At 41.3% G+C, this 16,227-nt stretch overlaps 1 protein-coding gene across 1 annotated transcript in view; it reads right to left on the bottom strand.

Moving 5' to 3' along the window:
* The window catches only part of LOC124804952 (ras-related and estrogen-regulated growth inhibitor), a 190,723-nt gene that overhangs the window by 69,132 nt on the left and 105,364 nt on the right, over window positions 1-16,227 (bottom strand). The window contains exons 2-3 of the mRNA XM_047265339.1: window positions 4,111-4,264; window positions 3,859-3,995 (exon numbers count right to left, since the gene is read on the bottom strand). Coding sequence (XP_047121295.1) covers window positions 3,859-3,995; window positions 4,111-4,207 — 234 coding nt within the window. The 5' untranslated portion in view covers window positions 4,208-4,264. The remainder of the gene's footprint in view (window positions 1-3,858; window positions 3,996-4,110; window positions 4,265-16,227) is intronic.

Raw genomic sequence — 16,227 nt, 5'->3', positions numbered from 1 at the left:
GAGACCAAAGTATGATCGGTTGGCGGCTTGGATACTCGCTTTGACTTCTGCTTCACATGCTGCGACTTCTGTAAAGATTACCCCCGATATTTAAATTCACGAACCCTTCTGTGGTACCGGTTTCCGACTATCAAAGGCTGTAGTGGGTCCCTTGAAGAAGCATGAGTCCTGCTCATCGCCAGATATTCCGTCTTTGACTCAATCACAAGGAGTCCAGTTTTGCTTGCTTCCGCCTCCACGTTTTCACTCATCTTCATTAGTTCCGCCTTAGACCTGAACAACAGGGCCACATCATCAGCAAACGCGAGGTGTGTGATGTTCTCGCCCTCGAAGGTTTTACGAGAGACTTCTCTTATTATCTTTTCAAGTGTGAGGTTGAACAATACCGGTATCACACCATCTCCTTGACTCAATCCTGTGTTTATTAACATAAGACATAACAGTCTGGAACCGCGCGACCGCTACGGTCGCAGGTTCGAATCCTGTCTCGGGCATGGATGTGTGTGATGTCCTTAGGTTAGTTAGGTTTTGCGGAAAGTTCTAGGGGACTGATGACCTCAGGAGTTAAGTCCCATAGTGCTCAGAGCCATTTGAACCATTTGAAAGCTCTCCGTAAGTTCGTTTCCAAGCTTCACTTTGCCTTTTGAATCAGTGAGACAAATTACGACTAGGCTGACGGGTTTCTTAGGTATTCCAAACCCCGTTAGGCAGTTCCTCAGGCTCTCCGGGTGGATGCAGTGATACACCTTCTTAAAATGTATTGTTATGGCCCGAAAAAATAAAGTTTCACAATTAATTATTTCGGTTCTTTGCATGTAGGCCTACGTGTCTAGTCCTGGTTCGCAATGAAATCTCCACGCCACGCTACACTAGCACGCTGCTACAGGAACCCGACGAAAATGACACACAATAATCCGAATGAGAGGAAGTCATAAAATATCACCTCGAAAAAATAAAGCTGTGTAATTATTACCGTCTTGTTTGTTTTTAGGTATATATCTGTACATCTACTAGTACATCTACGTGACTATTCTACAATTCTCATTTAAGTGCCTCGCAGAGAGTTCTTCGATCCACCTTCCGACTATTTCTCTACCATTCCACTCTCTAACAGCGCATGGGAAAAGTTATTACTGAAATCTTTCTGTATGAGGATATTGTCGGAGAGAGTTGTGGCCGTTAGTCAAGAAGTTTGTGTTTGTTTTATAGACTGGCTTAAGGCTGGATAAAATTGATGAAAATCCTTAAGGAGATAGGAATAAACTGGAGAGACGGGAGACTAATTCTCAACTTCTACCTGAGACAAAGAGTAAAGGTTCGGCTGAACTATGGAGAAACAAGCAGCGTGGAAATAGGATGAGGGGTCAGACCAGGGTGTTGTCTATCGCCGAGTCTTTTCAACCTGCATGGGGAATGGCTGGCGAGAGAAGTTTTGAAAGATTGTGACACCTCATCAATACCATCAAGTATGCAGATGACCAGGTAGTGCTTGCTAAAAGTCTCAGACAACTGAAACACATGATGAACCATTTGGTGGAATCTGGAAGGAAATACGGCATGGAAATCAACATCGAAAAATCAGAAGTGATGCGGATTTAAAAAAAGGAGAAACTTCTGAGGATAACCATCGAGAATCGAGAACTGGAGGATTTGAAACAGTTGAAGTACTTGGGAAATTTGGTGACAAAGGGTGCTCAATGCGGCAGTGAAATTCGAGCAAGAATCGCTATGGCCAAAATTGCGTTCAATAAGAAGAGTAATCTGCTGACCAGCAAGTTAAGCTCGGAATTAAGGAAGAAACTGGTGAAGTGCTACTTTTGAAGCATTGCATTGTACGGAGCACAGACGTGGACCATGATAAAAAAGGGAAAAAAAATACCTTGAAAGCTTTGAAATGCGGTGCTGGAGGGGAATGGAGAAGATAAAGTGGACCGATCGGCTGACGAATAACGATGTACTGAGAAGAGTAGGAGAGAAGGGACCGGTTAGTAGGACATGTTCTGAGGCATCAAGGGATCACCAATTTAGTACTGGAGGGCAGTGTGGAGGGTAAAAATCGTAGAGGGAGACCAATAGATGAATACACTAAGCAGATTCAGAAGGATGTAGGTTGCAGTAGGTACTGGGAGATGAAGAAACTTACACAGGATAGAGTGGCGTGGAGAGCTGCATCAAACCGGTCTCAGGACTGAAGACCACAACAACAACAACATGTAGCACTTCTGTGTGTGTTAGATATTTGTGTCCTTCTTTGAGCACATGTTTAGCAAAGGTGGAATCTGGTTTATTTAATCTCCAGCTGCGTTCATGTTCAGTCAGCCTTGTTGCTATGGCGCGGCCCTTTTGACCAATGTACAATTTATTGTAGTCAGTGCAGGTTATTTTATAGACTCCACTGTTGCTCAGTTTCTCTGTTTTGTCCTTTCTGTCGAATGGGAGATTAGCTGTAGTGCCTTTTACATAAAATGAAGTTTTATAGTTTTGGGATTTCAGTGTTTTGGCTAGTTTGTCTGATAGCTTACCTAGATATGGAATACACCACTAGGTTTTTGGCGTGATTGTTATTGTAGGGTAAATGTAGGGTAAGATTTTCCTTCTTTGTTTCTTGTGCAGGATTTTGTCAACTAATTCGTGGTTACAGCCATTGTTATATGCAATAAATTTAATGATCTCTACTTCTGTACGGAAATTCTGACAATGACAATTTAAAGACAATAACACAACTAAAGATCGCATGTAAGTGCGTTGTATCTTAGTCCAGAATGTTTGGTTCGTAAGAACTCAAACTCCTTGAAACTATAGCCAGTAATTATCTGAAGATGGTCTAATAAGCCGAAAACTAGTTCATACAAATAAAAAATCAGCAGAACAAAAAACCGCCTAAGTGTTATTCAACCCTAAATACAATTCATCAGAGGAAGGCCAACTGGATCAGACACACACTTAGACATCGAGGACTCATACACGAAGTCACTCAAGGAAAAACTAAAGGAACCATAGGACAAGAAGATGAAGAATTCAACTTTTCGATGATGGAATGAGATTCATCAGACTGAAGGAACGAACTGAAGACAGGGAACACTGGCATTAGAAATTCTCCATACGAAGACAAAGATCTGCCACTAGACAGAATACTACATATAATGAGCTCTTATTTCTGTATTTTATTATGATGATCATTCGCCTTCAGGCGAAAAAGTTGGTGACTGAAATTTCGTAAAATCATGCAAGTCATATATTTACCCTGATATTTTGGATGAACGCATTCGTTCATCCCCAATTAAGTGGAGACCCGCAATATTACAACAGAAAAGATAAACAAATGAAAACAGAAATTACAAAGCAGTTTATATCAAGTTAGAAGTCGTGGAACGTTGACGTTTGTGGATATTTGTAGTATGTGACTTCAAGTTCTTATAAGTCAGCACCTGGAGCATTTTATATATTAAATGTTATTTAAAGGTTTCCTCTGATGCATTACTGCTACGTGGAATGTCAGTTGCGTGTTGTTTGCCCCATTTTGGTGGGATTCCATTTACGAAGAACAAAAAATAATTTTTAAGAAAATGACATCCACTTGTCCAGGTGTAGATGTACCACCATTCCTGATGTTCATAGCACCAAAACCTACAGCAAAAAGAACTACTTCAATTAATTTCGTGTAGATGGCAGAAGATGTTTCGTAGATAACTGGAATAACAGTGGATCCAATATTGACCCGTGTGGCACACCAATGGTCATGTGTTTCCACACCGGGGGTGACAATTCTTTACGCGACTCTCTGTATCAGAGAGGGGCGGCTAAAACAGTTCCAGTGTTGGCACCTACAGCCAGACCTGCGGAGTCTCGTATACTCACGTGCGACTGTCCAGCGGTGTCCAGGATCTCGAACAGCACCGCTTCACCGTCCATCACAGTCTGGAAGTGGTACACCTTCTCCAGCGTCGGGTCGTACTCACCGATGTAGCGCTTCGTAATGAACCTCACCACCAGAGCTGCAAAGTAAGAGAGCATTGGTGAGAGTTCGAGGGCAGCACATTCCTCCTGCCGGGGCCGCTCAACTCTCCGGCGACGGTCAGTCTGGACCCAGACGCACACAGCGACACTCACCAGACTTGCCGACGCCGGCCTGGCCCAGAACCATGACGCGCAGAGTCCTCGGCTGACCGCGGGGTCCCAGACCCAGGCGGCTCAGGGGCGACGACATCTCAGCGCCAGGCTACCATCCTGTTCAGCTGCCCCGTAGTCAGAAAGAGGGCAGCACCTGCCGTACACAGTTAAAATTGCAACACCACGAAGGCGACATGCAACAAATGTCAAACTGGCTCTACATTCTTGGATATGTAAATCATCAGTACTCCCTCGGAACTGCACAAAGTAGCGAGGAGAAACTTCACCTACAGTCTGTAGCTGTAGGTCTCATGTCAAAGCGGTAGGTGAATCAAAACAAAATGTCCAGACTCTCCGTGACCAAAATGGTACTGTAACAGAGGATGACAGACTAAAGGCCGAAATACTAAATGGTTTTTTCCAAACTGTTTCACAGAGGAAGACTGCACTATAGTTCCTTCTCTATATTGTCGCACAGATGACAAAATGGGAGATATCGAAATAGACGACAGAGGGATAGAGGAACAATTAAAATCGCTCAAAAGAGGAAAGGCCGCTGGACCTGATGGGATTCCAGTTCGATTTTACACAGAGTACGCGAAGGAACTTGCTCCCCCTTCTTGCAGCGGTGTACCGTAGGTCTCTAGAAGACCGTAGTGTTCCAAAAGATTGGAAAAGGGCACAGATCATCCCCGCTTTCAAGAAGGGACGTCGAACAGATGTGCAGAACTATAGACCTATATCTCTAACGTCGATCAGTTGTAGAATTTTGGAACACGTATTATGTTCGAGTATAATAACTTTTCTGAAGACTAGAAATCTGCTCTGTAGGAATCAGCATGGGTTTCGAAAAAGACGATCCACGAGACTCAGATGGCCATAGACACGGGTTCCCAGGAAAATGCCGTGTTTCTTGCCTTCCGCAAGGCGTTCGATACAGTTCCCCACAGTCGTTTAATGAACAAAGTAAGAGCATATGGACTATCAGATCAATTGTGTGATTGGATTGAAGAGTTTCTAGATAACAGAACGCAGCATGTCATTCTCAATGGAGAGAAGTCTTCCGAAGTAAGAGTGATTTCGGGTGTGCCGCAGGGGAGTGTTGTATGACCGTTGCTATTCACAGTATACATAAATGACCTTGTGGATGACATCGGAAGTTCACTGAGACTTTTTGCAGATGATGCTGTGGTGTATCGACAGGATGTAACAATGGAAAATTGTACTGAAATGCAGGAGGATGTGCAGCGTATTGACGCATGGTGCAGGGAATGGCAATTGAATCTCAATGTAGACAAGTGTAATGTGCTGCGAATACATAGAAAGAGCCTTTATCATTTAGCTACAATATAGCAGGTCAACAACTGGAAGCCGTTAATTCCATAAATTATCTGGGAGTAGGCATTAGGAGTGATTTAAAATGCAATGATCATATAAAGTTGATCGTCGGTAAAGCAGATGCCAGACTGAGATTCATTGGAAGAATCAAAAGGAAATGCAGTCCGAAAATAAAGGAAGTAGGTTACAGTACACTGTTCGCCCACTGCTTGAATACTGCTCACTAGTGTGGGACACATACCAGGTAGGGTTGATAGAAGAGATAGAGAAGATTCAAAGGAGAGCAGCGCGCTTCGTTACGTGATCATTTAGTAATCGCGAAAGCGTTACGGAGATGATAGATAAAATCTAGTGGAAGACTCTGCAAGAGAGACGCTCAGTACCTCGATACGGGCTTTTTGTTGAAGTTTCGAGAACATACCGTGACCGAGGAGTCAAGCAGTATATGGCTGCCTCCTAAGTATGTCTCGCGAAGAGACCAAGAGGATAAAATCAGAGAGATTAGAGCCCACACAGAGGCATACCGACAATCCTTCTTTCCACGAATAATACGAGACTGGAATAGAAGGGAGAACCGGCAGAGGTACTCAAGGTACCCTCCGCCATACACCGTCAGGTGGCTTGCGGAGTATGGATGTAGATGTAGATATAAGGAAAGATCATGCGTCGAGTTTCTCATTCAGAAATCGCCTCGTGAACGGGTAATAAGGTGAAATGTCTACCAGTATGTGTTGGGATTCGGCACCAGCACGATAGTGGTCTAGACGGTGACGCGACAGAAGTCTTGGGGTGACTCCCAGTATCGTGCCAGACCTCCTTTTGCTCTGCGTAGAGCAGCAACTCGACGTGGTATGGAGTCAACAAGTCGTTGGAACTCCCCTACAGAAATATTGAGCCCTGCTGTCTCCAAAGCCGTCCTTAATTGCGAAAGGGTTTGCCGGTGGAAGATCTTGTGCATGAATTGGCCTCTCAATTATGTCCCAAAAATATTCGATGAATTCATGTGGTGCGATCTGGGCGATCAAATCATTCACTAGAATTGTCTAGAATTTTCTTCAACCAATCGGGAACAATTGTGGGCCAGTGACATGGTGCACTGTCATCCGTAAAAGTTCGATCGTTCTTTGGGAGGATCAAGTCCATGAATAGCTGCAAATTGTCTCCAAGTAGCCAAACATGACCACTTCCAGTCAATGATCGGTTCAGTTGGACCAAAGTATGCAGTAAATTTCATGTAAACACAGCTCACACCAATATGGCGCCACCACCAGCCTGCACAGTCCCTTCTTGACAACTTTGGTCCATAGCTTCGTGGGGACTGTGTCATAGTTTGAATCCTACTATCAGCTCTCATCAACTGAAATCTGAACTCAGACGACAAGGCCACGGTTTTCCCGTCGCCTACGGTCCAACCGATATGGACACGAGCCCAGGAGAGGTGCTACAGGCAATTTCATGGTGTTAGCAAAGACTCTCGCGTCATTCGTCTGCTGCCACAGCCCATCAACGCCAAATTTCGCCACTCTGCCCTAACGGATACGTTCGTCCTACGTCCCACATTGTGTTTATTTCACGCAATGTTGTTCGCCTGTTAGCGCTGACATAATGCCTGAAATTTGGTATTCTCGGTACATTCTTGACACTGTTGATCTCTTAATACTAAATTCCCTAACGATTTCCCATGCGTCTAGCTCTATCTACCATTCCGCGTTCAAAGTGTGCTAATTCCCGAGGTGGGGGCATAATCACGTCGGAAACCTTTTCATATGAATCACATCAGTACAAGTGACAGCTGCGCCGGCGCACTGCTCTTTTATATCTTGCGTACGCGAAACTATCGCCATCTGAATACGTGCATATCGCTACCTCAGGACTTTTGTCACATAAGTTATGATTTCTTGAAAGGATAGCGGGACTTTGTGGAGAACTGTTGTAAATGCAGGTAAATCTGGCACAGAACTGATCCTCTGGCAGCAGTAGTCGATTTTCGTAGCTGGCTAATCGCAATGCTGGCGTTTTCCAGCCGTCAGGGACTATCCACGCGTGTCATTCCCTAGACTCAAATGTTTGGGAGCGAATTGACGTCACTTCGTGTGTGTCGCCGCTGGTGCTCGCGATGTACAACTGCAGTTTTGCACTTCTGAGAATAATTATTAAAAAAAAATAAAAAAGTGTCTCTTCAGCTTGCGAGGTAGTTTGGCGACTGCAGCGGCTGCCCCTATTAATAGACCGCACTCAGCGCACCTGTTTCCGCCCACGCAACGTTTGCTGTATCTCTCACATCTTTCTTGGCATCTGTCTTCAAAGGAAAACATAAATATGACGAACTGCTTCTAATATTCGTTACTCTAATTCGCGCGGAATGTATAATAATCTTGGTGGAGATGGAACTGTAAGCTGGGTCAAAAATAGTAAACGGTTGTTTCTATCAGTCACGTGGATCACCCACCGAAGTGACTGACCGTTTCCGGTAAAGCTTGGAGAGTGTCTCGCGTAATTTCTCCAATCACGCTGTAGTAAGCACTCAGTTTTCCTGAAATAGACTGGAAGACACAGTTAAACGCGAGTGGCATGGCAAAGATTAATGTGACATTATATAGAACGGTGTCGTGGCAACAAACAGAACTATAATTTTCCATTCGGTGAACGCAGAAATAGAGATCGTAACGCTGCTTAGCATAACTGATTAGTGGTATCAGAAAAGAAGATGAAAACCTATAGAAATACTTATCGTCAGCAACTGCGACGAGAAGATGATTTCTAATTACTTGGGCAGTCAGTAACAAAATGAGTAGGACCTATGGTACGCTTCGAGAGTATTGTAGGTCACGCGCTATTATCTTTTGTTATCAGGTAATGTGGGCTGGAAATGCCTCATCTTGATCCATACGAGCAGGATTGTGCAATGGCCAGCACGCTGGACTCGCATTCGGGAGGACGACGGTTCAAATCCGCACCCGGTTGCTCATATTCAGGTTTTCCGTGATTTCAAAAAATCGCTCCAGGCAAGTGCTGGAAGGGTTCCTTTGAAAGAGCACTACCGATTTCCTTCCCCATCCTTGAAACATTCGAAGTCCTCTCCCTCCAACGACATCGACAGTCGTGGTTTGGTAGGGACAGTAATTGTTGCCACAAGTTCATTTCCGTGCTCCTGAGACAAAACCCGCGCAGGGGTGTGGCTAGGGATCGCTGTCGAGGCCCCAGTGTTATCGTAAGGGCTGCGTCACGGGAAAGGGACGTTCAGATATTACAGAGCTGAGATACTTTTGTTTCGATATTTACAATAACGGTGTCGATACCACGTATTCGATATTGTCATACTATCGTAGTAAATCCCACATATCGGTATATGTTGCTCGTAAGATAATTATCTTGCTAGTTTAATGAGAATTAAACTGTGTCCAGTATTTATGTAGCATATAGGAAACATAAATGCAGTAGTAAAAATTGCGTAAGTTACAAAGTTTATAATAGACCAAATTTCAGCAACATATACGAGAAATAGTAAGTATGTTGAAAGGTGGCTACACTGTGCCACTGCGCCAGAGAGTGCGCCAAAGAGTACTATTAAGCCGCCTCCACAGTGCGTGTTAGGAGATCGTGGCAGTCAGTGGTTGTTGAGAGTTCATGCCAGTCAGTGCTAGTAGAGAGCACAGTGTGTGTTAAGAGCTCGTGATTGTCGTGAAGTCGGAGTGAGATGTGGTAGTAAAGAGTGTTGCTCCTTGTTTTATGCAGTTATTTGATGGGAGAGATGGCAGATGTTATTGTAATGAGTGCATTTCGTCAATATATATGAAGGTAAAATTTATAATGTTTTTTTTTTATTAATTGTCTATCTGAAATAATGTGTCACTACAGGTTCAGTCAACAAAGCATCTGGCTTGTGTTCTTGGATTAGAGTGGAATTCTGGTTTTCTTGCGTAATTATAGTTTTCTAATTTTCTTTTGTCACGTCTGTATAGTTGGTATTTAAAAATTCTTGTCTTGTTGGAAAAGAACCGTGCCAGATGCATACGTTGAGTCACACTACCACATACAGAACAGTTACATTCGTGCTTGGATTTCGTAGATTTTTATAGTTGCTGGGGTCTTAATTAATTAACTGTGTTTACGAAAATTTTCTTACATTGTTCTTTGCAGTCAGATTGCGTAATAATACTAGTCAGGGCCAACCGATTACGAGACACTGCGTAATCGGACATACAGCTACATAAATCATTTTCAATCAAATTTATTTAATTAAGCCCCCATGCACGTGGCGACCGCTGCTTCGGATCGTCCCTTGGATTTGTTCTGATTGTGAAAATAGTAGACCGTAGTATTGTTGTAGTAATTTGTAGTATAGTAATTGTAGTCTATTTTGCATGTGTAGATTTGGTAATTGGCATTCTTCTAATGGTATTTTTCAAAATTTAATTTTTATTGCCTTGTATACGCATTTGACAATTTTGTGCAATTATTTCAATTGTTCGATTGATCGTGTTTGAGGGAGACATTGCATGTGAATGGTATTGTTGGAGATAAGGAGGCATTGTGTGATTTTCGAACAGTGACGAATTTTTTTTATGTTTTGTAAATGATTACGCGGTCGATGAAACAGGCAAAATTGATGAATAGTCAGAATAACGAAATTGTTGACATGGCGAACTCGCCAACAGAGGAAAACAGCATGATGGATAATGAAGTGGAAAACAATGTAATAAGTCGGGAAGACAGTCCGGAACCATTTCAAAATTTTTCTCAATCAGAAAATTCACAGAATCTGAGATTAACGACAGAAGATTCTGAAATAGTATCGGACACAGATAGCCTTACAGCTGTGACGAAGGAAGTTAGTTTTGCGGGAGATGTTAGGGGCGAAAAGAATTCTGAACAATTTAATATGGAGCAGTTGATGAGTGTAATATTAAATCTGGGATCACAAATGGGAACAATGGGAACAAAGTTAGACTCACTGGGATCACAAATGGGAACAATGGAAACACGGATGGGAACAATGGAAACACGGTTTGGATCTGAATTAAAAACAGAGATAGGAACAATTAAAACAGAGATGGGAACTTTACGATCTGAATTAAAAACTGATATGGGAACAATGGAAACACGGTTAGATGCAAGAATAGGGACATGTTTCAAAAATATAAAAGATGAATTAAAGAAAGAAATCAGGGAAGAAGTACAACCGATTCTGAATTCTCACAATAATAGATTAATTGCAGTAGAAATCAGACAAAGGGAACAGGATAGAGAACAGGAAGAAAGAGATCGCGTGATAGTACAGAAATTTTCAGAGTTAAATTTACAACGTGCACAAGACAAGGAAGAAATAATTGAAAGAATTGAGGAATCCGTACCAAATGACAGAATAAATAACTTAACGCAACAGTGTGAACACTTAACTACCAAATGTGACAATACTGAAACCCGAGTCGCGACACTTACGGAAGACGTAAATAAACAGAAAGAACAATTAGGTGACTTATCGGAAAGAGTTGAGGAAATTTCAGATAAATTGACAAATCTTAGTTTACATGGGGACAGAGATTCGGATGATACAGCTCCATTACCATTTGCAGAAACCGAAGAATACCAGAACATAAATAAGCATGTTGAAAATCAGGGAAAATTTAATGAACGCGTGAAAAGGGAATTTGAGGCATTACGAAAGCAAGTCAAGCAGATCGAAGGGGAAATTGTAAGAAAAGATAGCAGAAGAAATTTGGAATCACAGGTAGCAGAAGGGTTTGAAGAAAATAATTTGTTTCATTTACGGGATGCAACAAGAGAGCGCCAGGCGCGCGAACTTTACAATAATCGGCATTCGGACTGGGACAGACGCGGTAGGTCTTTGTCGCCACGAGGCGAAAACTTTGACTATAAACACTTTTTGACTGTCCGGAAATTTAAGATCTTCCGCAATTCTAAGAATGACATACATCCATGTGCATGGTTAGATCAATTTATGTACGCACTTCCACCAAATTGGCCACTAAGTCACAAACTGGAATTCATGTGTGGATATTTAGAAAACGAACCGGCGACGCGGATGCGTGCACTCATTAGAGATTGTAATAATCTAAATGATTTTTATCATGCATTTCTATCGGCATATTGGTCCGAAAACACACAAGACAGAGTCAAACATAGTCTGATTATGCAGCGTAGTTTTAAACAGTCTGAGTTCCGCACGCCGGCAGAGTACTTTGAAGACATGATTCGAAAGAATCAGTTCTTGTCCAACCCGTATAGCCCGACTGAATTAATTCGCATTTGTTTAACTAAGCTGCCACAATCAATAAGACAAATTGCTTTAGCTGGAAGATGTAAGGACGACATCGAGACTTTTAAGACTTTGTTGCAAGAACTTGAGTATGACAACGATGACGGGACCTCTTGTAACTTTTTCTGTAACAGTAATTATAATAGATTTTCAGAGAAAATTGATAGTGGTCGGAACGGACGTTATAGCGGTAATTTTGAGAACGATAGACGTAACAGACAGGACAATAGATACCAGCCCTATGACAATAACAGACGTTCTAACAGAAATTACACAGACAACAACGGTAATTCGTATCGGAATGATCAATCATACGGAAACAGTAATCGGTATTATCAAGACAGAAATTATTCAAACAGTAATAGAAATTCTTACTACAGAAATAACCAGGGTAGTAGGTACAACAATAATTTCAGAAGTGACAGTCGAAATTATACAAGAAGTAGTTATGCAGACAGACAGGAAAATAGAAATTTTAATAACAGACACAACCCAGAATTTGCATCTAGCAGACAGGAGGGACCTAATTGGCATCCTCCACGTGACAGAACTTCTGAGAGACAAGTGCAAATCGTTGAAATTGATCCGCGAAATGACGCGAATAATCAAAGACGTGACGCAAACAATCGACAATGACTTGTAGCTTCGGCTTCTGGCAGCAATATAGACGGTTCAGAAAGTAATGACACTACGACTTTACACTACGTACGCCTGGAAGACATGAGAGACATTTTGTTAGACGAAAAGGAAAATAATGTAGACGCATTTTTACATCCTGTTATTGAAGTATGTATGGGTAAGAATACGTTCACTGCAGTATTAGATTCTGGGAGCCCATTGAATGTCATTAGTGAATCAGTTTTTCGTATATGTGTAAGAACTATTGCTTGTCCTGTGTTACCTATTTCTAAAACTACAATTCGAGGTGCGATTTCTGGAAAAAGTGTGGAAGTCAAACAACAGACCAACTTAAATTTCATTTGTCAAGGATACGAATTTTCTGCTAATTTTATTATTGTTCCATTACTCAGTACACAAATTATATTAGGTATGGAGTTTCTTAACGCACATAAGGCAATTTTGAACTTTAAAGAAGGAAGTGTAAATTTGACTGTTGCTGGAATGCCGAAATGTTTAAAATTTTTCGAGTGTTTAACAAGATCTGAACCAGATGCAAAATGTTTAAGGTTTCTTACTTCTGATGTTTTCGTTGAGCATTATGACGACAATGTGTTTATTCATGATAATGACAATAGATACAGAGACGCGATGGATGATATAATTAATAGCGAAGAATTAATTAATGAAAAGGTTAAGAAAGCTGAAGTGCCAGATGACGTTGCAAGAGAAGAGCTGCACCACATTTTGACTTCACATGCTACAGTGTTTAGTCATCACACAGGAACTATAAAAGGCTTACAATATTCATTTAAAGTAAAAGAACACACACCATTTCGCGGGAAAACGTACGCTATTCCTTTGGCTTACAGAGACAAGGTTAAGAATGAACTTCAGTACATGTTAGATCAGGGCATTATTGAGCCTGCAGTCAGTCCTTATACTAGCCCATTACACGTTGTTCTTAAAAAGGATGGATCAATTCGTCTGGTTCTGGATTCCAGACAGATAAATAACATCATCATTCCTGAAACTGACCGCCCACAAAATTTAGATGAACTTCTTCAACATTTCCATGGAATTAAAGTTTTATCCACGATTGATATGCGCGCAAGTTTTTGGCAAATAGAACTCCACCCTGATTGTAGAAAATACACTGCTTTTTTAGCCTTTGGTAACTGTTACCAATTTCGGAAATTACCTTTTGGACTTACTGTATCTTCAGCAGCATTCATTCGTAGTTTAAATGAAATTTTACCTGTTTATCTTCGTGACAACATTACTTCTTATGTTGACGACATTCTTATTGCTAAACGTTCTTGGAGTGAGCACAACAAAATTTTGGACTCATTATTACGTATTTTTGCACGAGTTGGCATGACAGTGAACTTGGAAAAATCTGAATTTGGTCGCTCTCAGGTGAAATTTCTCGGTCACATTATTTCTACAGAAGGTATTCTTCCTGATCCAGAAAAATTAGATGCTATTCGTAATTATGCTGTTCCTACTACAAAACGTGATGTTCGTAGTTTCCTTGGTGTCTGTAATTTTCTGCGACGCTTTGTTAAATTGGACGATTTGGCCACACCACGTTTATGTGAACTATCTGGAAAGAAATCTAATTGGTGTTGGGATGAGGAAGCTCAGTCAGAATTTGAACAACTTCGTGATGCTTTAGTTGCTGCTCCACTTCTTTCACATCCAGATTTATCTAAAGAATTTTGTTTGGCGACGGACTCATCATACAAGGGCCTAGGGGCACACTTATTTCAAGAGATAGAAGAAAACGGCGTTGTAGTACAGAAGACTATTGCATTTGGAAGTCGTGTTCTCTCTAAATCAGAAAAGAATTATTCGATTACGGAACTTGAAGCTTTGGCTGTTGTATGGGCTTTCACAAAATTTCGCACATTTTTGTTTGGCAGACATACTAAGGTTTACACCGATCATCGAGCTCTGGAATTTCTTATGTCAACAAAATTAACTCACGGCAGATTGTCACGATGGGCGTTGTACCTACAGGAGTTTGATTTCAGTATTGTTTACATACAGGGTTCTTCAAATATTGTTGCTGATGCTTTATCACGTGCACCTATGGGTTTGAAACAAAGTGCTGAAGAGGACTGCAAGGAAAACAATTATTGTTTGATGTATATTCAAGGTGTTGCGTTTGAGAACTTTATTTCGTCTTCGCTCCAGGATATCGCTAAGGAGCAAAATAAGGATCCAATCTGGAAGGACATTAAGGAGAAGTGGAGGAGAAAGGAAAGCGTAGCGATTAGACAGCATTATCTAGTTCGCAATGACATTCTTTTTAAACGAAAATCGGTCGACAACTCCGTTTGGTTAGTTTGTATTCCTGATGAGTGGGTCAATAAATTGATTTGGTATACGCATCTCAGTTATGCACACTTTGGTCCCCGAAAATGCTTTCATAAATTACGAGAAAATTGTTACTTCAGTAATATGGAAAAACGTATTCGATCTGTTCTTGGCAAATGCAAATTATGTCAAATGGCTAAGCCTCCAACGATTTCTCACAGAGCACCGTTGTTTCCAGTCATTCCAGCGAAATTAAAGGAGATGGCTGCAGTCGATTTGTTTGGTCCAGTGGTTCGTTCTACTAATGGTTTTGCGTACATTTTTGTAGCAGTGGAGTTGACATCAAAATATGTGTGTTTTACACCGATACGCAAAGCAACAGCTCGTTCAGTATCTAACGCTTTCATCAAACATTTTCTTAAAGAAGTTGGTCATGTTGACAAGGTTATATCAGATAATGGATCACAGTTTCGTTCTAAAATTTGGCTTCATACTCTACGGCGTCGTAAAATCAAACCAATTTTCATTTCACTTTTTCACCCTCAATCTAATGCTTCAGAGAGATGGATGAAGGAAATCAATAAATTGTGCCGTCTTTATTGTCATCAGAATCACAGAACTTGGGATCAGTATCTTCATATTTTTCAAAACATTCTGAATGAACTTCCTAATGACTCAACTTCTTTACCGCCTCTATTGATATTAAAAAATAAAGTACCAACAAATCGCATTTCTGAAATCGTTCCTTTTCCGCCTTCACGGAAACTGCGGCATTCTGAAGTTGTTAACCTGGCTCTACAAAATATTGCATCTGCGGCTGCTAGAAGAAAGAAATCGGCGAAGCGTCCTGGTCGTTTAAAAAATTTGTCGGTTGGTCAAAAGGTATTAATTAAATCCCACCGTTTGTCTCACAAAGGAAAAGGCTTGTGTCGCAAATTTTTTCTGCTTTATAACGGTCCATATAGAATTCGCAAAATTATTCATGATAACACTGTCGAAGTAGAAACTCTTAAATCACGACGCTCTAAAGGAATACATCATATATCAAACGTTAAAATTTTTGTGGAATGACATACTTGTGAGAAACTAACAGCTACATGTAAACACGCAGAGAGTACAAGGATACCGCGCTGTGTTTTGGCGGCGGCACATACTCAAAGCAACAGTGAAGTCTGCGCGCCGCACAAGGCAGTCGTTGACCGCAAACAATTGCTTCCTACGTCACGCGCCTACAGCTGATCGAGCGCTCAGTGCGAATGCACTGACAGACGTAAACAAATACACAGTCTAATTTCTCCGACTAAATTCTGTATAAAGCTATAAGGATTTGTTGAATTGTGTTATTATCATTCAGTATTTTGCAGGATACGGTTGTATAAAATACGTCACGCGCCCACAGCTGATCGAGCGCTCAGTGCGAATGCACTGACAGCCGTAAACAAACACACAGTTTAATTTCTCCGACTAAATTCAGTATAAAGCTATAGTGACTTGATGAATTCTGTTATTAACATTCAGTATTTTGCAGGATACGGTTCTATAAAATATTTAAGAACTTC

Source organism: Schistocerca piceifrons, chromosome 7 (genome assembly GCF_021461385.2).
Source record: "Schistocerca piceifrons isolate TAMUIC-IGC-003096 chromosome 7, iqSchPice1.1, whole genome shotgun sequence".
In the NCBI taxonomy this organism is placed as follows: Eukaryota; Metazoa; Arthropoda; class Insecta; order Orthoptera; family Acrididae; genus Schistocerca; species Schistocerca piceifrons.
Note: the sequence above shows the minus strand (reverse complement) of the source record. Positions and strands in the feature narration are given on the sequence as shown.